The sequence below is a fragment of the Eucalyptus grandis genome, chromosome 11 (assembly GCF_016545825.1).
Source record: "Eucalyptus grandis isolate ANBG69807.140 chromosome 11, ASM1654582v1, whole genome shotgun sequence".
Lineage (NCBI taxonomy): Eukaryota > Viridiplantae > Streptophyta > Magnoliopsida > Myrtales > Myrtaceae > Eucalyptus > Eucalyptus grandis.
This window is the reverse complement of record NC_052622.1, coordinates 12,908,057-12,935,158: the sequence shown is the minus strand read 5'-3', so window position 1 is coordinate 12,935,158 and position 27,102 is coordinate 12,908,057. Positions and strand designations below refer to the sequence as shown.

At 37.3% G+C, this 27,102-nt stretch overlaps 3 protein-coding genes across 3 annotated transcripts; 2 read left to right on the top strand and 1 right to left on the bottom strand.

The window, feature by feature from the left end:
- Nucleotides 1-594: 594 nt before the first annotated feature.
- LOC104424924 lies at nt 595-1,799 on the top strand. Its single transcript, XM_010037459.3, has one exon. It carries the CDS (start codon nt 1,061-1,063, stop codon nt 1,547-1,549), a length of 489 nt encoding a protein of 162 aa, XP_010035761.1. The 5' UTR covers nt 595-1,060; the 3' UTR covers nt 1,550-1,799.
- Nucleotides 1,800-6,258: 4,459 nt separating this feature from the next.
- On the top strand, nt 6,259-11,301 carry LOC104424923 (mannan endo-1,4-beta-mannosidase 2). The gene is made up of 5 exons (XM_010037458.3): nt 6,259-7,137; nt 8,260-8,457; nt 9,298-9,420; nt 10,137-10,348; nt 10,663-11,301. The coding sequence occupies exons 1-5, from the start codon at nt 6,754-6,756 to the stop codon at nt 11,060-11,062; spliced, it is 1,317 nt and encodes a 438-aa protein (XP_010035760.2). The 5' UTR covers nt 6,259-6,753; the 3' UTR covers nt 11,063-11,301.
- A 1,748-nt stretch (nt 11,302-13,049) lies between these two features.
- LOC104424918 (two pore calcium channel protein 1) lies at nt 13,050-26,244 on the bottom strand. The gene is made up of 18 exons (XM_039304736.1): nt 26,208-26,244; nt 24,295-24,400; nt 24,057-24,134; nt 23,255-23,316; nt 22,571-22,643; nt 22,014-22,079; nt 21,791-21,934; nt 20,873-20,930; nt 20,077-20,184; nt 18,843-18,906; nt 17,720-17,888; nt 17,058-17,122; nt 16,201-16,291; nt 16,019-16,105; nt 14,518-14,595; nt 14,350-14,381; nt 14,134-14,242; nt 13,050-13,352 (listed from the first exon to the last, which is right to left on the bottom strand). The coding sequence occupies exons 1-17, from the start codon at nt 26,219-26,221 to the stop codon at nt 14,149-14,151; spliced, it is 1,389 nt and encodes a 462-aa protein (XP_039160670.1). The 5' UTR covers nt 26,222-26,244; the 3' UTR covers nt 13,050-13,352; nt 14,134-14,148.
- Nucleotides 26,245-27,102: the final 858 nt, after the last annotated feature.

The window sequence follows — 27,102 nt, the reverse complement described above, 5'->3', positions numbered from 1 at the left end:
AAAAGAAAAAAAAAAGAAAAGGAAAGAAACACATTGAAATTTGAACCCCACATATCGTTATTATCGTACAGAAAAATTTTCCACGCACGTGATATTTGATCATCTTTCATCATTAGAAAATCGATAACCAATTAGTTGTTTATAATCTTCCAGATTTTTGTTCTTTTATTTTTCGAAACAAAAAAAAAATTAAAAAAATTCTTTCACATCATTTTTCTATTCTTCTAGAAACAAAAACGAAAAACAAAAAAAAAGTGTCCAACGCTAATCGATGACCAATTAGTCCATAATCGAGCATGGCAGTTTCTATTTCTAAAAAAAAAAAAACTCTTTCTAGCCAAGAAGCGTTGTCATGTGCGCCCCTTAATTCTCGTCACTCATATTGACTTATACTGAGCAATCACAAAATTGTGCGAATCTCTTGATTCCCGAGGGGTGGGCCTTGCGCGGAGTGGTCTCGGGGAATACCCGCGACCGTGAGCATCGCCCCAATGGATCCCTCGCTTTCCGAAGAGGAAGCCCGTGCCGTCCGTGGTGCGTCAATCTAGAAGTGGGGCAAGAAGACTTTGAGAACTGATTATGCATTCGGTCAAGCTCGCGGACCTCTGCAGCAGATCAAACACGTGATAATCCCGCGAGACCGCAGCGATTCTCGATGAAGAACTATTCAGCAGTGAAAGTCAAAGGCGATGGCCGTGGCCCTAGAAAGAAGGCCAAAGACCAAAACGCCATCGTGCAGCTTCCGAGCAAGGTCATCCCTGCACTGCTATTCTTAGTAAAGAAAAGAACCTTTGACCCGCACCAACATGGCTCTGGCCCTATGAAAGTCCTCGCCCCTCCTTATCGACCACTAAAAAGAATCGCTCCCTTCTTTTTGTTCCGCACAATTGTCAGTCCCATCATCTCTCACAGCAACCTTATCTCCCTGCACTTCTCTTTTTCCCCCTTTTCGCCCCGGGGGGAAGGAAAAAGTGGCGCATCAATCCTTCGTCGTGTTCCTGCCAGACCCGAAGAGCTGCGGCGGTATAGATCATTGAAATAGCTAAGCATCACAAAGCACATGGTTGAAGGATCACAAGAATCTCCGTCTCCAAAGCGGTTGTCGTCGCCGTTGCCGTTGCCGGACACGGTCCTTCCGTGGGTTATGAGCCGAAGGAGGACATGGGTGCTTCTCTTCTTGATAGTAAACGTCGTTCTCTGCTGCTGTGTATTGAACTTGGAGAATCTCATCTTCTCTTGGTATAGATGCCAGCAATCATCGTCTTGGTGGACCGCTCTGGAAGCGTCGGCCCTTCTCGGGGCGGCTTTCTGGGCGCTGTCGACCGCGGCCGCTCTCACCGTGGCCGTGCCGGCGATTGCAGTGGCTTGGATAACCGTCGTTGTAGGCTTGGCCTTCTCCGGGAAGTCCCAAAGGACTTTGCTCGTCGAAGGCAGGAAGGCGAGCAGAGAGATCGCCTGGTGTATCTGCAAAAACTCGTTCAAGGAAGGTAGAGTCGTGGGCGTGGTTTGTGCCGTTTTAGGTTTTTTTGCACTTTTCAAGAAGGGTTAAAGTGCTAGGGCTTGAGAGAGGAGAAAATTCACTTTCAGATGCTCAGTATGTTATCCAGATTAAATTTCTTCTCTGTATAAATGATTTCGATATGGTAACCTCTAAGTGTACGCAACCGTAGTGTCGAGGTTATGTAACTTCTTCTTCTTCTTTTTTGTGAGATCAAATGTAAGATCTCATTATTACGTGATTGACTTGATTTCATAAAATGAGTTTTCAATACAATGATGTTTCGCATGGGGAAGTGTTAGTTCCTGGTATTTGACAAGTAAACCCAAGAATGAGGAAGGCTCTCCATTTCATGGGCCGAACCCATTTCTTGCCATAGTTAGAAAGGATTGCCTTCCTTGGCAGAACAGAAGATGTATGAGGTCATTTGGTGATTGAAGAAGACCTAAGCACATAACAAAGAGCAGGAGAGGGGTCATTATTGACACACTACCAAATTAAGCATCATCACTTTTCCAATTCATAAAGGCCTTGGGATTCCACTACCGAACGATCGATTTTGTTGGATCTATGTCTCGGTTCTCAGGGAATACAGCAATCTGGTCCAGACCACATGGATCAAACCCTCATTGTTTTGATATGGATTGTAACAACATGGGTGGAAACAAAGCAAAATGACCTCCAAATAAAAAACCATTAACATCAAAAGAAAAATGACTTATCATTATACTTATGCTATCCCCATAAAACAAAAAAAAATAAAAAAAAAAAATTATAAAAACTTTATATACGACTCTACATCTCGCAATTTTAATAATAATTTCGAAATTTAAAAGGTTGCGAAGTCTTTTGAGTTAAATAAAGTCAAATTTTAAAAGTCATAATTTTTTTTTAAAAATAAAGGGTAAATATCACCGAACACTATAAATTAACCCATTGTAATGCCAATATCTCAACCTTTATCTCAAACTTTCTTTTTTTATCACCGAACCACCGACTTTTATTTTTGTTGTATCAGTACGAGTTTAGGGTAATGATGACACACACACACACACAAAATGAGGAATTGGTGTTGTGATGGGCAAAGTTTTTCTGATTTTTTTTTTTTTTTTTGGTAGGCAAAAGGGTATATTATCATACCAATACAAGTTTGGGGTACCAATGACACAGAAAATTTTCGAATACTAGTGTGGCAAGGGCATAATTTAGGGTTTTTTCTACGGTAATTTCTCAAAAGAAATGTTAAAAGTCAAAGTCATAAGAAATATAGGGATTGATACCCCATAAAATCTCAAATCGATACATGTGATAAATTTATCTTAAATTAATCAATTAGTATATGTGTGACAATTATATCAATTAAGTTATTATTATGTGTCATTTAACTCAGTAATTTCAATATATTACAAGCGTGAGTTTTTAATAAGTCAAAAATTAATTTAGAGTAAATTTATCACAACTGTTGTCAATTTGAGGTTTTTGATGATATTAACTCTGTCCTTGAAAGTGCCATGAGTTGTTCTAATGTTTTTATATGATTTGTGTATCTTTTCAAAGTCGAAAAAAAAAAATCTAATGATGATGTTATTAAGGACTTCATATGTACAAGTGAAGATAAAGCAACTGTGATGATATTGCAGAGGGTATGGCCATCATAATTGCGGATTCTAGGGAACTGGTTGGTGAGATTGTACATTTCAAAAAAAGAAAAAGTCTAATGGGTCCTTGGAGTCAGAACTACTTTCGTCCTCGGGAGTCCCCACTTTTTGAGCAGTTTTTCTGCTAATGTGCCCCCACCCCCACCAATCAAGAAGCGAAATAGAACAGTCAATAGCATTTGCGAACGAGTTTTAAGCAAGAGATTACGATCTAATGAACCGACAAAAACAGAAATCACTCGCCCTATCGTTTCAAAAAGTAAGGAGTACAAATGACATGAAATAAAAATTCAGGGGAAAAATTGCCAGAAAAATGAAAAGAAGAGGGAAAAAGAGGGGATGCTCAAACCCGCACGAATGCGACTTGGTGAGAGAAAGGGAGACCGTAAGGATAAGTTTAGTAATATTTTTATCCATACTATTCAGAAATAGTTTTTTTTTCATTTCTCTTTTCGGAAACTAAAAAATAAATTTTTTTACTTTTTATTTCTATTTCAAATCTACTTCATAATCACTTTTTTTATTTTGAAGAATTGTAAAAAAATTAATTAATTAAGGTTATCATAGAAATTTTTAATTTTTCTGTTTCAAGAAAAATAAAAAAATAAGATGATTAACAAAAGGCCTTAAGAAGCCCCTCTCGTAAAGCAAATAGAAATTTCGTGTGAGTTGAAATTCATGGGAACTTGCCGTCCTTAATCACAGCCGACACCTACGCCTTCAAATAATTTAGGGCCCCATGTTCCGTGCTGCAACGTTAGCTGGATTGCCGACACTGCCCGTCTTGTCCCTTTTCCTATAGTGGGCTCTTTCTCGGTACTTAGGCATTTAGATTTTAAAGGCATTTTCGTTTGTAAAAAAAATACATTATTGTACTAAAAACATAAGTAAGCGGACAGTAAATTTATTACGGGTGGCAAGTGAAGCAATTTGGAATTTTTGTTAGAAGCGTACCAATTTAAAATTTTTAGTGATATCATATGTATTTAAAAATATCGATTTATTACTTAAGCAAAACTCAACTCTAATAAGACTAATTAAATCATCTCAGTTTAAAATCTCCAAAACATACCAACTTTTCTACGGACTATCTTCCATCATCTACACCATTGTTCGCCACCGTCAGCCTCCCAGGCGCACACAATTGCTTGCTCACTCATTCTTCTCTGCACCGTACTTTGTAGCAGATCCACCTTATTCTTGGCATTCTTTTTTTTTTCCCAAAAAAGGGAGGACACAAATGCTTTTCTTTTTTGCTTGGTGATCTTCATCCTCCAATTTTTTTGTTTCCAAAAGAAATGAAGAAATCTTACATTATTGTCTTAAAAGATATATTGCACCAAGAAAAAAAAAGTACAAACTAGTTCATATTATCCAGCAAGTTAAGCGTTTATGTAAGAGAATTCAAGTTGAATAATTGTTCATCATGCTGTGCAGGTAATCAAATGACAATAATGGTTAGGGCAAGACTACAAGAAAAGGACAATGATCACGTCAACTTCCCCATTAATTTAATCGATGTAGGCATGTGCAATCCTCATAGATTTGGCCACCAAATAAATCTTATGCATCATTGCCAAAGAAAAAATTCAAATCACAATTAAAATATTACATTTACGGAATAATAAAATCTAACCGAGTCCTTACTCGCTCTGCAGCTGCACACTGAATATTTTCTCCAAGGCGAGAGAGAGGAGGAACGGGACAGATGTTATATAGACTAGTTCTACCTACCCAAGACAACCATTAATTTTTAGGAGGTTTGAATTCTATTTTTTTTAACAATTGGAGTTGACTGCTGCATGCCCCCTCAAATTAGGGATAAAATTGCTTGAGGTCCCTCTAGCATGACGGTACGGTTAGCTAATCATTTCCCAATTGCTTTCCCTGCCCTGAACTCACTGCAAAATTGAGAGAGGAAAATCGGATTATGGAAAAATGGAATTGAAAACACTCAGTTGTGATAAATAGTAGAGTTATTGAGTAAAGACATGGTTTATCAAAAGAAAAAGAAAAAGTAAAGATATGGTTTACTATCGAGATGTTTATGCTGTATATATAATAAGCTTATTGCATATAGCATAATTTTTTTTATGTGCCGATAATGGTTGTCGAGCCCTTGCTACTCGTTGTACGACCCAATTAGAGCCAAATCTAGCCAAGGATCCCAATTTGGCCCACTATCAAGCTTAGGACCATGGGTGATGCTTAGGGGTGTGCCAGCCTAGCTATCGATGATTTTGAGGGTTGCTTGACTAAGGGCTAGATTTGGCCTTGGCAGGGTTGGACAACCTTGGCTTGCCGTTTTCCCATAAAAGAAAGAAGATTAATTACAAAAAAGAAAGGAATTGAAAATCCATTAAGCTTAGTTTGTTTCACAGAAAATGAATCATTTGGAAAATCTAAAGCTAATCATTTGTATTGCTAGCAAAACTATATAAAAAAATATTTTAATTATTTACAAAAAATTTAGATGTAAATTGTTGTCAATGATAGAAATTTTCAAGTAATCATTTAAAAAAATACTTTTCAAATCATTCATTTTCACAAAACAAATTATAATATTATTCCCTTTAATCATGCTATCATTTGTGATGGTTGCTGGTTTTAACGGATTCTCTTCACTCACCCAGTGTAATTAGTAAAAAAGAAATTAATTAGAGAATTTGCCTTGAATTATGTAGGTTGTATACTTTTTTGGGCCATCATATGTGGGGACCATTTTTTTTGTCAGGAAAAAAAATGGTACCACCATTACCGGCATGGAAAAAATGAAAATTCAAAGCTAATTTTGCTTTTCCATTTACTTGATAGAATAAAGAAAGTGTGAGAAAATTCTCCCATTTTCAGTGCCTCAGCACCGGCCACTGTTCTGGCTGGCGATTGGCGGACGAGGCTAGTTCACACACTTATGCCGAGTTTTCTTCTTTGACTTTTCATCCGTTGTTTTTGCATAAATTGACGGAAAAAAAAACAAAAAATGGAGATCTTGGCGTATGCGCATAAGATTGCCGAGCATTGACCGGTGGGCAGACAGGTCTCCTAAATTCCAATATAAAAACTCCAACTTTATACTATAAATGGCGAAAACAAAAGAGGAAGAAAGTAATGAAATGAACCATCCATCCATCCCCAAACGATTCAGAAAAAGAGAGAAGAGGCTTAGAAAAATCAATTGGCTGGGATCTGATGATGCATAAAAATTGATTCAGACATCCCACCGCACTCACTAAATCTTCTCCATGCTAATGATCCTTTCATGATTCTTCTCTCCTAGGTTGTGACACACTTGTGCTGGACAGGAGACCACTTGTCTTGTGAGCCATGTGCTTTCTTCTGCACTTCTGCTCTCTCTGCACACACTCCACCTAAAAGATCCCACATTTCCTTTTGCTTCCTCTGTCTCTTGGCCATTTCCCAAGAACCGAAGATCCCCACGAAGCTCCGAGCTTTTCCACTTGTGGGTTGCCGCGATCTTTCGTGGTAGCTTTGATTGCCGGGTCGATTTCTTGATGTGGAGCTGAAACGTCGTCTGGGTTGCTCGGCGGCTCCAAGTTGGAATCTTTAGGCAGACCCATTTTTCGGACCAGTGAAGCAATGTACCACAAGTCATCGAGAATGTCGACGGGGCAGCGGTTGATGTACCCGATTCTCGGCATCGCGTCCTGCATAGCTTTCATCTACGTTTCGTTCAGTGATCTGAGCTTCGGCGACTACCATGCAGAGCAGAAGATGGACTTCGTGAGACGGAATGGGACTCATCTCGTGGTGGATGACGGTAAAATGTTTTATGTGAATGGTTGGAACTCGTACTGGTTGATGGATCAAGCGGTGGATGAGTACAGCAGACCCAGGGTCCGAGCCATGTTTCAGACCGGTTCGAAGATGGGCATGACCGTTTGCCGAGCTTGGGCCTTCAACGATGGAGACTACAATGCGCTCCAGATTTCACCTGGACGGTTTGATGAGCGAGTCTTTAGGGTATGATTTCTGAGTTTCTAGTTTTTCTTGCAGTGGGTCTTGCTTGTTGCATTCTGTGAATGTTTGAGTGAGCGCTGCATTTGTTCATGTCTGATTGTTGACTTAAATTAGCTTGTTCGAAGGGGCGGGTTCAAAGCTCTCTCTGTCTCTCTAATTGTAGTGTAGTGCTTTGAGATTCTGTCTTATTTCTCCTGGGTAATCTAATCTAAAGTCAGGGTTTTCATTTCATGTTGTGTTGGGTTTCGAATTTTTATCTTCTGAGCTACAGTTAATCGAACCAGAATTAATCACCGATGAAGTGACAGAAGAGAAAGTTGAGCTTGATGCAGAGGCAGATTGCCCATGGATTGACGAAATTGTGATTGCTAATAGTGTTTGTTCACGGGTCACTTCAAGTATAAAGGGGCTTTGTTCTATGGCACACTTGAAACAGAAAACTTGTTAAGGTTTTGGTCATTGTTGTGCAATTTATTGCGCTCGAGGATAAACAGTAAAATTGTTGACTGCAAGTAATAAATCTCCAACACATGGTGTGTCTAGTTTAGCTGTGGAGTTCAACTAGTTCTTATAATAACATTTGGTCATATCTAACTTTTCATGAAAACTTCTTTGAAGAGTAGCATGAATTAATTTGAAGTATCAACTCTATTCATTTTGTCTTCCCATCCTCCCGGAAAGAAATGCCCATGTTTAAATTGGGGATTGATGGTGATGTGCCACGTTCATTGAGAAAATCTAGACTATTATGGGATGTAAAATGAATGCATTTTACAGTGAAAGCATATCAAGCACTATCATCATCATCATGCCATAACGTAATTGCTTCTCAGATTTTTATATGTTTTCAGAATGTGGCCTCATTTTTGTGGAACTCTGGCTCTCTGTTGTTTTGGCATTTTCCCTTCAGTCACTTGATGCCCATATGAACGAGTTATGACTAACATTGACCTCAGATATTCAGAAGTTCTAATTCTTTTGGCATCTCTTTTAATTGGAAAGAAGTTGCAATTCCCATGTTGAGGTCTTATTTAATTGAATACATGAAAATGGAAAAAAAAAATTCTTTAACTTTCCATATAATAGTTCATTAGATCTCATTTCAATAACTGTACACTGTGGCAGGCATTGGATTATGTCATTGCAGAAGCCAGACGGCATGAAATCAGGTTGCTTTTTAGCTTAGTTAATAACTTGGAAGCATATGGTGGCAAGACTCAGTATGTCAAGTGGGCGTGGGAAGAAGGCATTGGTTTAAGCTCGTCAAATGATTCATTCTTCTATGATCCTTCTATTCGGCAGTACTTCAAAGATTATGTCAAGGTGCTTACTCTTTTATGCAACTTCTTTTTGCCTTGAGAAGCTCTAGGCTTGTCCTGAAATTGAGATATTCTTAGAAGGAACTTGTCTATGCTAGCCTAGCAAACTATCGAAGACTTCCTGTGCTTAAGGCTCAAGCTAAAAATTTTATGATGTTTCCCTCGGACCATATTTTGGATTAGAGTAAAAGTTGGAGATTGGCCTGCTTAACCTGGTTATTCTGTATGCATGAAGACCCAGCTATACAAAGAAAAGACAATGTATGAATAGCTCATATCTGTATCTCCATGCATATAGGGCAACCAGATGTTGTAATGTGCTTGTCATGGATGAGCACGTGAACTTTGCACCCAATAAATTAAGTACAGTAAGAAAACTCTCACTCTAACGCAGTGGATGTCAGAGAGGATTGGAGACAGAAAGACGATATCACCGAATTTCCTTCTATGATAAAAACCGAAGATCCTTTTTCCTCTCCTTTTGAGAGGGAACTTTCACGTTTTTTGGGATGGCTATGGGTAGGTTGGAGTAGGCGATTTTCTAGATGAGTCATTAATAAGCTAAATATAAAAAAAGCTCCTCATCTTTGTTTTTCTTCCATTGTAAGAGGGTTCATTCAGATCTAATTGCATGGTTCTGCTGTCTACTGTACTGCTCTTTTTAGGAAAAGAAGGAAAATTGGGGCATGAAAGGGGGTGTGGACAATAAGGGGAGTTTTGAAATGTTTGTGAGAAGGAGATGAAGGGAAAATTTTAATAGTTGCCACTTTCAGATTTTCACCCTCTAATTTTCTTCTCATTTATTTTTGAACAGAGCATTAGACATACGTTTTCTTTTTTCCAGGTTATCCTAACAAGGAAGAACACCATTACTGGAGTTGAATATAGGAATGATCCCACCATTTTTGGATGGGAGTTAATAAATGAGCCACGTTGCATGACAGATAATTCGGGTGATACTCTTCAGGTAAGAATATGAACCATGAGGTCTTAGTACCGTCTCTTTGCGCCTACAAAACAATTTAGTGGATAACATATCCAATAACATAATTCCTCCCTTGTCTACTGAGTCCTATGGTAGTTTCTAATCATGTAAACATTCTCAACTTAGGTTGCCCAAGCTTTTGGCCAAAACAAAAGCTATGATCAAGCTTAAAATAGTTGTGATGTTTTTGCTGTTTTTGACCAAATAAAATATATAGGGTATTGTGGCTATGTTAAAGTCCCTTTCAGAGAGAACATGCTTAGCTCTTGGATGATGATTCTGTATGCTTCATGTTTACCATTGAAGAACGCTTTACTAGTGATCCTGTCAATAAACTTTCCTTGCTATTTACTCACAATGCTGTTAGCAGTTATCATTAAGTTACTTGTTAAGGTAAATCAAATAATAAGAAGGCTTTATTGAGACATTTTGAAATTAAAAAAGCAAACATTACAAGATATCTATCTTTCAGGACACAGCAAAATTGACTTTTCCAAATCATATTGGATGAGCTTTGGCAAGATACTGAATGAAAGCAAGCGACATGATTCTCTATTCAATATCAGTTCTAGTGATATGTATAACCCATAACTCTTGTTTATTCTTATGCTGTACTTATAAAATATCTCTCCTTTTCAGCTTTTTTTATTTATTTGTCTAAAATGTTGCTTGTTGCATTGATTATCATTGAACTACAGGATTGGATTGTGGAAATGTCAGCATATGTAAAATCAATTGACAAGAACCATCTGCTGACTGTGGGCCTTGAGGGATTTTATGGTCCCAATAGTCCGAAAAAGCCAACTGTGAACCCTGGAGAGTACTTTTCACTACTTGGATCTGATTTCATTAGGAATTCTGAGATACAGAACATTGATTTTGCCTCTGCGCATATCTATCCAGACCATTGGTAAGCATTCATTGTCAGTGCACTTTACTTATCAAATACGGTACAGTAGTTTCATTCAGAAGAAATTGGAAAAAGATCTCTTCTGCTGATTATAACAAGTCTCTAAAACAACAATTTTAGCTTGAATGTTAGTATTTTAGATTCTCCATGGTTCGTTGATGCTAAATCCAGTAAAAAGGATGGGCATTTTTGGCTTTTCAAATGATACCAGTAAAGTCGGTTATGGACTATCAGATGTGACGTCATTCTCCACGTCAAGGCATATCCTTTTCGTCGGTATTTTGAACTCATTCTGATAAACAATTTAATGGCAGGTTTAAAAATCAAGATTTTGAGGAGGAGTTGAAATATGTCGCATTGTGGACGCGCTCTCACATTGATGATGGTGATAGGATACTGAGGAAGCCAATCATGTTCACTGAGTTTGGTTATTCGACTCTAAACAAGGACTTCGATCCTTCAAAACGAGACAGGTTCTTCAAAACCATTTATGATGTGATATATAAATCAGCGAAGAAACAGGGAGCTGGAGCGGGTTCTTTTGTGTGGCAATTTTGGGTGGGAGGAATGGAGAAATATAACGATGATTTCGGTATCGTTCCCTGGGAGAGGCCAGAGACCTACAAGCTGATTACACAACATTCATGCAGAATGGCCAGAATTCGGGGATCGGCTGAGCTTAAGGGTAATTTGAAGGAGTTGTGTTCACAATGATATTGATGGCGTTGATTCTTTTATAGGAGTACTTTTTTCTCGTCTGAGGCTAAGTATGATTAGGTGCCACTGATGGTGTGAAAGCAAGTGGGACTGGTGATCTTCTTGTACCATATCCTTTACATGTACACATGTTTTAGACCGAATGGATTTCATTTTAAGTGCTATGAATTAAAGAAGCTAAGATAATGTGTTTTGTGAGTTTTGAGAGGAATAGAGTTCAGGGCAATAGTTTCTTCAGAAAGGATGTTTGCCTGGTCAGGAACGACTGATGAACTGCGGGTTGAAAGAGCAGGACCAATCTCATGTCTGATAGGCTATCGAGACAAACTTAACCCATTTAGGCATTGACTGCACTATTATTAGTTCAAACATGCCAGTCTTAAGGATCTTGTTTATACACCAGCGTTGTTTATATTATAATTTGCATGGTGATGCATATTGGCAACTAGTAGCTCAACTGGAACTCCTCGAATGATTTGAGGATTACAAGGGCAGCGTCCCTCGCCTTCTCCACTAGGCAAGGATTACATCCCAGGTGGTGTTGGTCTCTTTAATGAGATGATTGTGACAAAGCCCGCATGAGTAGTCTCCACAAACACCCTGATTTTGCCTATTTTTCCGTTTCTCTGCGTGGGCACTGAGAATAGTGAGGCAGATTATGAAAGTAAATTTTGTTGATCAGATCTGCACCCTTTGTGTGCTAAAGGCCCACTCTGCTTACGCCTTCCATATTGTTTTGTCTTTTTTAAGGATTTTGTTCTTCCGTTTTATCCGGGAAAAAGAATACATCCGACGTATGATGCAAGGATAGTTGACTGCATGCAATTGCAGCTTGAATTCTTTAAGAAGTGATTGCGTTCCCACCCTCCGTTTTCCATGTTCGTATGTGAAGACATTGCACTCCCTACTTCAGCAATTTTCCTTGGGGATTCGAAGGCCGGTTTCGAGAAGAAAGGGCTTTTCGATTGTGAACCGGCAATCAAAAGTGAAAATGTTATGATTTATGAATGCTGTGATCTACTCAACGCAACCGTGGCTTCTTCTCTCTGATGTATTTTGTCCAACACCAACAGTTTGGATGGGAAAGAAAAGATTTCCGGAGAAACTCGGTCGGTTGGGGCAAGCGGGAGGAGGACCATAATCATCGCATTAAACTGCAACATTCTAAACAACAGCCTTTCCTCTAAATAGATAGGGCAACCTGAGAAACACTTCTCCTGCTAATGAAGTAGAACCTCCACCTCCAATAGAAGTGATCACACTTTTCAGACGAGAAATCTCAATCACGAATTTCCCTGAATCTAAATGAAAATACGAAAAGTTTCTGTTGTAGTCGATTGTTCTCATGCTCAATAAAATCAATGCTGTGATGAAAATCAGATCGTTTCACATGAAGTTGCATTTAACTAAGTGTCGTAAGAGAAGTGGTTAAGATATCAAATTGATAATGTGCTTCTTTGCATTCTTGTCAGCTACTGGGACTCTTCCGGAGTTGAAAAAGATTCTTTCTTTTGCCATTCTACGGTTTGGAAAGGATAGCGATCACCGCATTTTAGCCTTTCTAGGAAGCCTGTGGTTGAATGTTGATTCAAATCCTCGGGGGCACGTAGAGATATTAGATCTAAGCACCAACATAAGCTCTATCTTGGGAATAGAAATTTTGGATAATTACCAAACGCTTTCAAAAACTCAGAAATTGTTCCCGGAAACAAAATAAAACAAAAATCATTTATAAGTAAAAACTATTCCCGATAATAGAATGGTTATTAAACGCATCCTTATTTCCCATGAATCCTAGGAGTTCTCAGAAAAGACATTGACACACATCTTATGAGTTTGTCCACTATATACAGAACCGTAAGCACTATTTTAGGTCCTTATTAACGCGGTTGAGTATTTTGGGTGCACTGATGGGGTACACTCAAGACATGACCAGAGATGAAACAAAAACCAAACAGCAGTAAATGACACTGCTCCTCCTCCAAGACATCTGCACTACAGCACTTTGTACTATTCAGAAGAATTTCTCCCAACCAAGGTGGCGTGTTGAGTAGTGTGCACAAAATTTAATCATTTCCATCGGAAGTCGGAAAATCGTGTTGCAAACCATAGGGTTGAAATTCACATCTGTACAAAATTTACTCAACAACACAAACAGGCAAAAGCAACTGTGGCAAAAAGAACGACACACATTGTTCAAACCAGTTTATCTGAAAATGGTTCCCGTAATGCCGTCCTGCTGTGCCCAGTTAGTCTTGAATCGGGGTCTTCAAAATCACGCCCACAACTAGTCAAAATGACGACATAAATGAAATCAGGCTTGGTCCCATTTTTTCATCATTACACCCTAAGGAAAGGCTGGTAGAAAGCTAGAGAACCAAGGTGGGCGAATTGAAGGCGAAGGGATAACAAGAGAACAGTATCATGCAACTGACTCCCAGTTACAAAGCTGACACAATCAAATTAGAAAATGACTACCACTGGCAGTGGCATCCATTTGACCAAACATAATCCAAAACATTTGATACATGCAAAGCAACCGTTGACAACTCATCCATGCAAACAAGAAACAACTAAAGCACAAGTGAAATTATAACACTCAAGATTTTGCTGCAGTCCAGGTGAAGGCACTTCAGGGAGACGAAATACATCTTTCTAGTCTAACAATGTGAATACACATATGCATCAATATCGAATACCTTCCTCTATATTATCACCACGCAAACCAAGGAGACATCTAAAACGTATGAGATTAACAAATGATGCAAAAATCAACTGCAATTCTAGCAATCCAACCAGTAAACCCTACTAGAATGACAGCATTTAATACTGAACTTTGGTTGAGGGTAAGGATACCAGTGAGCACTTGACGACAACATCCATTGCGTACTTAAACTATCTATGCCCTTTTAGATACAAAAGTTAGTTAAAATTGATAAAAGCAGGTATTTTTCGGAAATCTAAATGAATTTAACTTCCAGTTTTCTATTCTGCATTAGTAGCAAACAGCATGGTGAAGAATGCTTGGAAAACAAAGAGGTCTGCAGGACTTGAAAATAAATTCTTACCTCAATACTACATGATTAAGGTTGAGGACTAGTGCATTTTGCTTTATCAAGCTCCGCGCTCAACATATGATGAAGCAGGACATCAACTCTCTGACTTCTTGTCTTCGTGCTGTATTAAACCAGGAAAAGAAACAAAGATAATGCATCACACAATAATCTAAATCACTTGTAAATCAGAAGATAGGTATCACTAAATAGTGTCCACATGGTACATACCCGACCAAACGAGGCCGCCTGCCCCTTGTTTCCTATATAAAGGGGATCGCATAGATTAATAAAAGCTTGATTCTAATAATAAGTGGCCATTGGACAATTCTATGCCAACAATGGCTCATGTACCTAAAAGTTGTCACAACCTTTTTCAGAGTACTAGATAATACAAACCTTGTCCTGTTCCTCGCAGTTTTCTGATGATTCAAGATCCATCTCAGTAAAGAATGCCTCCAAGACAAAGGCAACAACCTGTAATCACATGGAAATAAAAATGCATGCCCTTAATTTAACAATTGCCACAGAACTCAAGGATACAGTTTCAACCATCAGCAGACATATTTTGCTATATGACTGAAGATTAAAAAAATCAAGATTTCATTTATCTAATCAATTTTCACTGGTTGTTTCAGTCGATCATTAAAACAAGCCAACTCATAAAGTTTCGAGTTCCAATAAGAAGATGAGAATGCTTGACCATGCTGACTATTAACGGAATCTAGAAGAATAAATATAATTGCTAGTCTAACTGCCATATTTGGCGAAATCCTCTCAAAATTGTCCATGCCATTAATTTACTGCAGTGCTAAAGAAGCATAGCTTGTTCAGATATTATTCTCAACATTCATTTCACCTATCTAAAGCATACCGCTTAATGATTGGATATACCATGGTATAGGGGTGAAAGATGCATCAAAATAATGTAGATCAAGAGACTAGGAAGTTAACATTTTTCAAGTCAGGGCTTCTTGTATTAATTGTCTGGCTCAATTCGGATCTCTCTAATGCAAGTATGGAGACCCCCTAAAAAGCAATAACATCTTTAGCTACTAAAGTACATGTGCCAACCATTTCCAATAATCTACAGCAGTTGAGGTAAAGGTACCTTCTCCAGCACTAACATGCACAAAGTGTACTTTCTGATGATTGGAAAACACTACTATAGAGGAGATGATGCATTAAAGAATATAGAATCAAAAGCCTAGGAAGTTAACAAATCACTAGTCACAGCCCTGTCTAAGTTGTCAATTGCACTCTATCTCTAATCCAAGTATGGAGACCAATAAAAGGAAATTAACATCTTCAGCAGCTACGATACATGTGCCAATCATTTCCCACACAGCCTACAGTGCTTGAGGTAAAGGTCTCATTCTGCACCAGTAATAGAGAAAATTCTCTTCTCGATAGAGAAAACGAATATGATCTCCAACTTGCGAATGTGTCACACTACATGACCACCTTTGAACTTGATAAGGGAAGAAGAAGTTCCTTGACATAAGCATACTACATTAGGTGGGTGAGGCTTAGATGGTATTGCTCACAAAAGACTCTGCAGAGGCTTAGCTGAGCTCAACCAACACAAGGTTCTACAGTCTGCCTCATGCTAGGATGAATGCTTAATAGATACTGCTTAGTCTAAGCAAGTTGATCCAATACATCTACAGCAGAAATAAGTCATTTTGCATGCATCCGGCCAGAACTTGATTCAATAAGAAGCAATTTAGCTGGCTTCTTGTAGAAAACAGTGTCTGCTCAAAAAATTTTCCATGCCTTTCTCTTCAAACTTCTTGCTTCTTTAATTAATGGTCAGCAAACTCTCTTCAAGAGGAAAATGCACTCTAGAATGTTAGAAAAACTCAATGATATGTCCCTGTGAATATCAAATAAAACTCACCAAATTCAAGAGCAGTAGAACGGTTATTAGGTAGAAGCTGATGAAATATATGAGGGTCCAAGAGGTCCCTGTTAGTTCCTTGTAGCTCTGGAAAGTAGCAAGACAATAAATTAATTCATAAGACGCTCTGCCATTAGGAACAAAACACAATATATCAGATAGTATGTTAGTGACTGCAGCACCTGCATCCACTCTTGCCAGTTGTTCAGGACTAACAAATTGAAAAGTGTCACCATTCCATTTGGATAGTCATTAAAATTGAGGAGCAAATAGCTGACTTCTGTCAAGAAAAAGTGATCCAAATAACAAAATCTACCACCAACTAGCACAAAAGTAGGACATGAAAAATATTTGATGAAGCTTTCTACAAGATGAATACAGAATCAGGGTTATTAGAAATACTCTCAAACCATGGCATGTACAAGTTTTTTGTCCCTTTATGTAAAAGAAATTCGCCCAAAAGGGTCAAAAATGATATTAAAGTCTAGGAGGCATTCAGTTTGACGGATTTGCTTTTTTACATAGTCAAGGCCAAAAAATTTAGCTTAGTAGCTTTCTTTGAATCTTTGATACATAAAGCTATAACTGCTTATGTAATAAAAAAGTTCGCCCCAAAAGGTTTAAAGATGAAATAAAAATCTAAAAGGCATTCATTTTGAGGAATTTGCATTTTCTAATAATCATGGATAATGAATTTAGCTCCAAGTAGTTTCTTTTAAATCCTTACTGCACAAAGCTACGATTCTGCAGAGTAAGTATTCATTATTCTTGCCTTTTTTTTTAAATCTTAATTGTCTCTCTTTCATATAAGATTTTCATTGTCAATTGAAAATCATCTACAATTTTCCAATTGAAACATATACTGCATTTTCACCTTTTTGGCATTATTTCAACCCCTTAGAGTCAGCATTTAAAAGAAGTGGAAGAAAAATAGCTATTTCTTGTGGGTGTGAAGGGACTGGGGAGGGAGGGAGTAGATTTTACAAAGACTTTCAAGATAAATAAAAAAGGAGGGAGAAAAAGACAATACGAAGGATACTCATCAGCCGCAAGATCAGTTTCTTCCAATTTGGAGTTCCCAGCATTGACCATCCCACCAAAGATCTACAGAAAAGAATTTCAACAACAGTTTTAAGCTGAATTAACTTGAGAAGATGAAATAAAGACATGACATTTCATCCTTAATAAATTCAACTTATGACACAAGGACCAACTAAGGATGTGGTTCACAGAAAATTCAGCTGATAATGCTGAAAAAAGCTGTAAGGTTCCTACCAAGAATCATCATACTTATTTGATTTTTAAGAGTGGTAGATGTGTGGTCATTTCGCTTCAGCGAATGGAGTAGCAGAGTCTTACTTTTCCCTTTTTAAAAATAGGAATGCAGGTTTGATGACAATATATGCAAAAAATTAATTGGCTAGAAATGCTCGCTCCAAACTATTTAAACTAAACATGGAAGGAGTCGATACTTCAATATTTCATATTTACTGTAGAAGAAAAGATACTGCACCTAAAAAATAAGGTTGATAATGAAAAACAAGAACTTGGGAGACCACCCAATATTCTTCACCACAGAAAGATATGTAGGAGATAAACTACTGTTCGCAATTCCAATAAGGAGGAAAAGCAAAAACATTCAACAGATGATCCAAAGGACAATCCTTTGTTTGAGGACAAAAAGACGAGAGCATCTGATACCTGTTCTGCAAGGGAGCAATAAATGCACATTACACAAAAGATGATTCCAAGGTATGGCATCAAACTTGGTAGGAGAGTCAAGAATGTAGCAACAAAAGCTCGGTAGCGTTTAACATGCATTAGCAGCCTTATCAATCTCAGTAATCTCGCAAGAAGAAGGTACCGAATCCTGCAACAAAGAAACATCAGAAAAAAATTAGAAGTTGTCTTAAAGTGTACACGGAAGGCACAGAATCTACATTACATCTTTCGACTTTGGCAAACTCAAAGTGCCATGCTGAAATAGCATTGAAGGCACCCTGACAAATTATAGTTAATATTTCAACCCCATCGACTTATGAATCTGGATGTACCTTCTGTCCAAGTTTGTCGATTCAATATATTGTAATTTATATTAGTTGACCAGCTTTTAATCAAAGAAAGTTCACTGTAAACTGGACACTATACCTCGTCAAAAAAAAAAAAAAAAAAAAAAAAAAACTGGACACTATACATCATTATGATCAACCCCACCATGTTGTCACTGAGAATTGAAAGAAACAAACAAACTGGGCTACTCCAATATGCAACCTAACCTGATTGTTGAAGTCAGGCTCAGGGTAGCGTTTACGGATAATTGGTTCATGTTTAGTAGGAACCAGGAAAGGACTTTTCATTTTACCTATCATAAATTTTTTTTCCCTAAATGTGGATTACATAATTCAAGAAAATCCAAAATTTTCCAGTCCGGTTAAAATTCATGTAATGCATACAACCAAAAGGAAACATAGGATTTGCTCCTAACACCCCAATGCAAGTCTCCCAGCTGTCCTATCTGAGAATCTTTTGGGCACTTCACCTAGCCTACATACCTTCTGGTCATATCCAAGGGCCTACAGGTGATATCCGTGTAAAATATTGTAACCCACAAATGTGGCCATGTGAACCAGCAATAACCTCATTAACAAATTGCTCATCCGCAACTTAAATGATGTTCCTCTCCAGGAATTTCATGTCTAGATTAGCAGGTACAGTTCCTAAAAGCAGCGCGCCTGCAAAATTTCCCTCATGGACCTAGCGTATTCCAAACCGATGCAAAGCGAAGAAAGTAATGGGATATATCAAAAACTTATATCATGCGTACCATTCTCCATTTGAAAGAAAGTCAAGTCCATTAGGAGCCACAAAGGTGATAGTTTCTCCAATGACTGCAAAGCAGCAAGTATCGGTTCAGAAATGAGGAGCTTTAACATATCTAGAATAAGGAAATATCCAGACATGATTATTCAACAGCTGACTTGTTATTAGCAGATATGCATATTGTATCTGATAGTAAAATGTAACATACAAACAACCTTGGACCTCAACCATCTTCAATGTTTGTCATATCATCAGGTTATTTTACATGGAAAATTTTACCAAACTCTCTCGAGACACTCTTTAAGTTATATCTTATGAACTTTGAAAATGTAAAGAGATGTTTTGCATGTTCCAATGTCTTGTGACATTTGAAATTACTATACTTCACTCATTGTTTGTCTTGAAACATGTTCTATATGCATTACTCTCACCAAGTTCCCTTTGGACACCCATTAGAAAGTCTCGTCAAACATAAAGTAAGTAAAAAGCAGGTGAGCAGCTGCAACTCATTGCAATCAGCAAATTGACAACCATGTATTCTACTATTTGTGATAAGAAATTCTTATAACGTATTCAATGAATCATTTACGTCAAACTCTGTAATTGATTAAATACCCAAAGAGTTGCTAATAACTGTACATTTATTTTTATATATCATCTCATATAAATTGGCCTATGGTGAAAATTTACTGTATTTTAATGAAAAAAGGATCTCAACACTAAATTATTCAATGACATCAGCTTTACCTAGAGTCCGTAATTTATTTGATACTAGGGGTCCAATAGTAATCTTCATTTATTTCTTCTATTTAGTGATGCTTCATCGTATTTTACATACAGCTGATAATGGACTTCCATTTTTCTAGTTACAAACCTGATGAACTTATGGAGAAAATAATGCACTACTGACAATAACTAAATAGAAACTCAATTCTTATGAAGAAAGGCAGTATGTTCAATAATCATATGCATCGCATGGGTATGGAGACCAGTTTTATACACACACACACACACACACACACACACACACACACATACACACATCTCAACCACAACAAATTCCAGGTTCAACGAAACAGGCTACTATTTTCAGAGAATTCAATGGGAAAAATATGTCGTTAGGTCTTTGTATAGAATGTAGGGGCATCATTGCCATCATAGTAAGTAAGAACATTTATATGTCAGACAATTATATGCAGTGAAAAAATTTATGATCTATCATTGCATGAAAAATTCACCTATCACCCAGGTGATCACAAAATCAAAGCGGTTTTGACCATCCCTCCAATAATTTTCAAATCCCAATGAATAGACTTTCAAAGCCATCTCAAGCACATAGACCCAACCTGTAGGACAGAATAAAAATATCAATCATAACATCATATTACAAGCCCTTTAAAAGAATTAACCAAAAATCATAGGATATGACAATCAACCGACACAATACACAAGATTAACAAGTGCCAATGTATTATCTCATGTCTAAGATCTACAATAATTGATGGGCCCAAAAATTGCCAACCCAATCCCAGTGAAAAAGGATATTGAGTAGCTCAAAAACAAAGGAAGATTCCAAATAAGTAGGCAATTAGACAATTAGATGCACGATTGGAAACAATGACCACATGACTGCTTTTAAGATCGCTGACAAAGTGGATCTCACTCCGGCATTATAAAGACATCTGGTTCTGCTAGAGAGAGCATAATCAGATAGCAATTCACTAAAAATGAGCATGAATTAACAAATAAATCTTTTCAATGGTTTCGAGACAAAATAGCCATAACACTTGAAGACAATACAAGAAAATATCAGATCCATCCTCACTCACTCGACATCTGTAGACATTTTGAACTCAATGAAAGCACAACCCATTAGATAGAACTCATTAAAGCTGGTTCAAACTGGTATTTGATAAATAAAATTTCACTCTTGTAAGAAGGTAAATCATACTTATTGCAGCCATTTCCAATTCCAAATAGGAACTATGACTCATATACCATTAAATGACACAGGAATACCCAGCATATACTTACCAAAGATAAACTCTACCTCTTGCCACACTTTTTGGGCAGAGTTGTTTTCAATATCCAGCTGAAACACAACCAAACCATTAGCTCCGTTAATATTCCAATAACTACCACAATAATGTACCAAAGGGACTGAGATAAGTGAATTGTTTTACAACAAATGACGAAAGAGAGAATAGAAATAATGATGGTAAGGGGTACATGGTAAGTAGAGTGATTTTTGAGCTTTAATAGTGATAGGTCCAAGATAAGTCCATTGCACGAGAAAACAAGTCATAGCACTTCAGTATAGAATTGCAGGAAAGCCAGCCTTTTCTCCTTATTTGAACTAGGCGTGACAATCAATTAGTTAGCATCTGATTTAGATCATACTTAATCACCTCAGAGCACGTTATTTATCACGCCATTGACTGAAATCGACTCATCCCAATATGCAAGGAAGAGGTCAGCAATTCCAAGTTCTACAAGCCTGGGTAAATCCAGGACTTTTACACAGGTTGTGCCTATCAGTAACAATTAGTTTCATATTTCTTAAGCTCAGATAAGCTTTTATGACACACATAAGCTATTAATTGGCATCTAAAATTAAACAAAAACAGAAAGATATTCTTTCAACATTTGATCATCAAGAGACGTGGTCTAGACAATTATCACCTTATGAGTCACTAAAGTAATCATATTTGAGAGATTAGAGACGAGCAATAAGTTCAGCATTCTCATGCATGAATTTGACCATCAATTGCGTATAGAGCTCACTTCAGCATTGAAGACAAGGTAAAATAGAAAATTGTCCAATTGTAGCTCCGTTTTTGTCACATGATCAACTAACCAATTAACTGCAATTATCATAACTGATCATATGCTTCACTATAGTGCCATGCCGGGATTTGTAAAGCATTATGTTGATGAAAGTTCAAGCCGTACCGTTGTCTCAACAATCACCGCAACCAGATTCAGAATGAGAGCAAATAATATGGTATATCCAAATTTTTGACTTTTCACAAAACCCTTCAACTTCTCAGAAAATGGAGAATGGTAGATTGATGGAAATTTCTCGAACAGAGAAGGCTGCAAAATGGCAAAACAAATGGAAGTGAAACTCTGAAGCTTCATGCCTATGTTCAGATCAGCAAAAGAAGTAACTCACAGCATCCTCCTTCTCGAATCTGAGGGCAATTGCATTGCAAAGATCAGTAAATTCATCTGTGTTGATCTACAAAAGAAAAAGGAGAGGGAAAATTCTAATAGAGCATTGACCAGATAACTGACCATGGGTAGATGATATATCATCATGAAAATCAGTAATTGAAAGTCCAAAAATACAAAAAGAAATGGCAAATCATTTCCATTGTATAATATGGTCAGTTTAATGCATGCATATGCTTTCCAAAATATGTTGCTTTTTCTTCCTTTTGAGAAGTAAAAAAAATAAGGTAGTTGGCCATGCATATGCAAATTCTACACCAGTGAGATACATTAAAACAGCATATATCCGATCACTTCACTCATTAGGAAGAAGAAAAATAGAAGCAAGAAGTAAGAAAATCATAAAGAGCCTAGTGGAAAGAGTGTTGACATTGCACATATTTGAAACCATAGAAATAACATGTGAAGAGGCAAAGAAGAAAGTCCATTAAACAAAAATGAAACTAATGGAAGAAATGGCAATACTGTTAACCAAAAGCTCAACCAATTTTTTGATACCTTGAAGTCATGACTATCATCCAGCTCAACAAATATTAACTCAAAATCTTCTCTCGATATCTTTGGCAGTGTCCTGGAAGAATATTCAAAAGACCAGCATCCAAGGTTAGGAAAACATATAGAATAACCACTTTCTAAGAGAAATAAGATGGCTATTATCTTTGCACCGTAAGGCACGGAAGCCACACTTAATCATAGGCAAGCTTATTACCCAGACATTAGTCAGCGTAAAAGTCAAAGTGACGTGAAAGCAAATTAGTTTTTCTGAGATCCTGATTATTCATGCAAAGTTCAGAAGTTAAAAAGTCCAATAGGCTTTTCTTCATGCTATTGTTGCTTCCAGGCCCTAAGAAGATAGGGTCCTTCTTTACCATCATCAATCAGCTCTAATTCAAAGACAAACATGCTATTTTCAAGATAATCAAGATAATCTTACAGCAGCAATATTGCATTCTTCTTTGTTCGGGATTTCTCTGCTGGAACTATCTCTTCTTCTTTAAAATTTAAGGGCACTGACTAGCATCCCATGACATTTCATAATGCAAACAATTCACCACGCATGTTCTTGCATGTTCTCTGGCAGCTCTTACATATGAATGAATGCTTAACTTGACAGGCTGGAAATTATAAAACGAAAACAAGAAACAATAGTTCTAGTCATCTTGCAGTAGCATGCTTATATACCTGTAGTGATTCAGTTCTTCAAACAGGTGTACGCACTGCTCTTTATTGATATACCCAACGTTCTGCATGCAAAAAAAGACAAGCGCATCAGAGACGAGTACATGCAGGTATAGATTGACTATAAGACGAGCAAGTAAGAGGATAACCCGAACCACTCTAGGAAAACATAAGTAAGAATGATCCCCTGGAAGAAGCAACAGCAAAGTAAGATGAAGAGCTCCAATAATCCATCACTACAGGCTATTTATGCTTCTCACGGAGAGGAAAGAGAAACAAGAAGAGAGGGAGAAGGGGATGATAAAGAGAATATATATTCGGCCTCCATTATTCACCTTTGAGACATACACGGTATATTATCTTTTGTGGCTCATAATTGTGTCCAAGGGCATTATTCAATCAATCATATACATCCAAACCTTTTTAGTATAAAATTAGGTCATCGGAACGTCTAAGAGCTGTTCTTCTCTTCTATGCTGAAGTTAACTTCAGCAACTTCAGCATAGAAGATGGGAACAGCAAACAACATGTGAGAAGTTTACAAAGAAACCAAATAAATAACAGGTCTTAACGCACATACAAACCCATTTGATTATGTTTAGCTGTTTCTATTCCATGAGTTTTGGGACCTACACCTTGAAAACTTCGACTACCACACCAAAAAACGAGAGTACTAGCTCTCATGAATGACCGGCACAAGGAGATGCATGTTCTCTATAGATAGTGAAAACAAAATGATAAGCAAAAGAAGTTCCTTATGAAAGACATATAACAAAGAGTATTTAAGAGAGGCCAACATACTTACATTCTTATCTATGAGCTTAAAGGCTTTTCCCAACATGTTCTCCCTCATTCGGTCCATCTCAGAAACTTGTTTCACGAGCTAAAACAAATTAACATAATGTCAATATTTTCCTTCAAATACAAATTAAACATTACAAAGAAAGTTCCCCAAAGAAATTAAGTGAGATATTGAATAGACATATTTGCATGAGTTAATACCCCTTGATCACTGAAACAGCAGGGATGCAGAGAAAATTTACCTGACTCTTGAAGCTGTCATACACGACAGCAAGGACCAAATTCGTGACAAAGTAAACCCCCAGCAGGATATAGAGGACAAAGAAAAGGGAGTACCAACGTGAAACTCTGGAACAAAAAAATATTGAAGTCAAGCAGCTGTATAACATGATCATAATACAAATATAGAGGAAGTGAGGAAGTTAAGCCAGACCCAAGACCTTGGCCATTCCCTTATGGTACGTAATCCCTTATTCCTTTATGATATGTAATCATCTAAATAACAAAAATGTTTGGTCCAAATTTTAAGACATTCTCAGACAATCGCCAGTCCCAAACAAAAGATCAAGGGCATAGTTATGTGCCCGCCTAGTTTGAAGAAATAAAGAAAGAAAGTCTAGGTGTCCATTATGAAAGAATTCTAACTAATAATTTAATAGAGAATATCCAAAGGTAAAATTAAGAGACAGACAAAGACAGAGGGGGACAGAGACAGAGACAGACAGAAGCAATGTCCCCAATTTGAAAATTAGAAATTTAGCAAGCAGACAAAACAAAGCTAAAAGGCAAGCTAATCGCAGTCACATCTTGGGAATATGTAATCCAATAGTTGAGGGTAAAACCTATATTTTCTTCTCAAATGGCTATAAAAGAAGATCTTCTCTTGACAATCAACATGGGAAATTTAAAGCATTTACACCAATTTTACTTACTTATATGCCGGCATCCATACATCTGGATTATTGGATGTGGTGAATAACACAAACATCTTATATAAGGTGGCACCATATGAGGTAAATTCAGTCTTTCCCTGTGCGGTATCTTCAAACATGACATATGCTACCCAACTGGAAAACAAAAGAAACAGAAGCAACAGAGCCTGCAGTTTTACCAGAATAACAGGGAAATAAGCAAAACAAAGGTAAAACATCATGTAACGCAAGCTATATGTTGGCATTAATAGAGAAAATACTTGCTAAAATGTGATAATCTATTGCTAACATTAGTGAAACGTGGAGCAATAGCAATTCAAATGAGTAAAAGAGGGACTAAACCAACCAAGACATTTAAGTAGGTCCCAAGCATGCCAGCCAAAATGGAGGTGGTCGCTCGTAGTTCCCTATAATAACAAGGAAAGGTAAAATTTGAGAGCATAATATGAAAATGTAGAGATGCAAAGCTGGAAAGAAAGCAGTCCTGCCTATATTTTACTATTCATATCAAAAATTTTAGAATGGAAAAATTCCTTTCTTCCTTCACTATGGAATATAAGAAGCGGTGTAATTCTAGACCATTAAAATGGAAAGTATGACCTCAACTATAATGGAGAGTGTGAAAGTATAATTCCAAAATGCAATTGGACTTAAAAAATGACATCCTGTTTCGAATTTTTTTTCCATTTTGAATCGAACATGCAAAATAATCTGCCTAAGGTTTTTCAGATTTAATACTAAAAGCATGTCAAACCAGCTGATTTAAAGAAACATTGTGGAAATAACTCATACCGTACATTCATGATGAAAAATAAAACTCTAACATAAGGTGCTGCTCTAAAAGGAAGATAATCAAGGGCCACTGCAGGGGATAAGTAGAGGGCATATACTATTAAATCGGAATTATTATGACTTAAGTGACAGACAAAGAGAAGAGACAGAAGGCATTTGGTTAAGAGGATTCAATGTCCCCAATTTGATCATGAATTACGCTCTGCAAATTTTAAGCAGACAAAACAAAGCTAAAATGGCAAGCTAATCGAAAAGGCAGTCACATGTCCATTTATAGGCATAGTATAGTAATGAATGTTCATTCAATAGTTGATTGGGTAAAACCTATATTTTCTTCTCAAATGGCTATAAATGAAGATCTTCTCTTGAAAATCAATAAATGAAGCGCATAAGGTCTCAATATTTAAAAGCATTTACACAATTTTACTTACTTATATGCCGGCATCCATACATCTGGATTATTGGATGTGGAAGGCCCTCTGAATAACCTCAAACATCTATTATGGCACCATTTGGCAGCACTGAAATTTGACTGGTCGAGAATTCAGTCTTTCCCTGTGCATTTTCAATCATTCGGTATCTTCAAAAGAACATGACATATGCTACCCAACTGGAAAACAAAAGTTTAAAGCAATACGCAGACAAGTCAGCCTGCAGTTTTACCAGAATAACAAATAGTTTGTTTAAATAAGCAAAACAAAAGGTAAAACATTCCAATGTTTCGCGGCTAAATTGCCGTAGACGAAGCGTACGTAACCCGTTTCTAACGAGCTTGGCATTAATAAAACAGCAAGTGCCAATACGACGATTGCTAAAATGTGATAATCTATTTCATGCTAACATTATGTCGAAAATGCGGGATTTAAAGAGAACGAAAGACGAAGAGGAGAGAGAGAAAGCGAGCTAGACAATTCAAATTGAGGGACTAAACCACGAGCAGCAAGACATTTGGCGACGACAGTAGGTCCCAAGCAGCCAAAATTCAGATTCCCTATAATAACAAGAGGAGCATAGCAAAGCTGGAAAGAAAGCAGTCCTGCCTATATTTTACTATTCATATCAAAAATTTTAGAATGGAAAAATTCCTTTCTTCCTTCACTATGGAATATAAGAAGCGGTGTAATTCTAGACCATTAAAATGGAAAGTATGACCTCAACTATAATGAAAATTCAAAATGATTCGGTACAGTATCGACAGGGGGTGTCGGCACTTGATGACTGTAACTTTTAAATCGCCCTTTAAGAATTCCGAGAATTAACGTGGATCCTAAGTATCGGATAAGAACAGATCAAGATGTATTATCTGGTTTTCCCTTAGTTGGTGAC

Bases quoted from the DNA above. Each gene is read 5' to 3' on its own strand.
- LOC104424924 (XM_010037459.3), top strand. From the start codon at position 1,061: ATGGTTGAAGGATCACAAGAATCTCCGTCTCCAAAGCGGTTGTCGTCG.
- LOC104424923 (XM_010037458.3), top strand. From the start codon at position 6,754: ATGTACCACAAGTCATCGAGAATGTCGACGGGGCAGCGGTTGATGTAC. The intron at 8,458-9,297 runs GTGCTTACTCTT...TCTTTTTTCCAG, and splicing joins ACTTCAAAGATTATGTCAAG to GTTATCCTAACAAGGAAGAA. The intron at 10,349-10,662 runs GTAAGCATTCAT...ATTTAATGGCAG, and splicing joins CATATCTATCCAGACCATTG to GTTTAAAAATCAAGATTTTG.
- LOC104424918 (XM_039304736.1), bottom strand. The intron at 22,644-23,254 runs GTATATAAGCAT...ATATTCTTCCAG, and splicing joins GAAGAACTGAATCACTACAG to GACACTGCCAAAGATATCGA. The intron at 20,185-20,872 runs GTAAGTATATGC...TCTGTCCTACAG, and splicing joins AGAGGTAGAGTTTATCTTTG to GTTGGGTCTATGTGCTTGAG.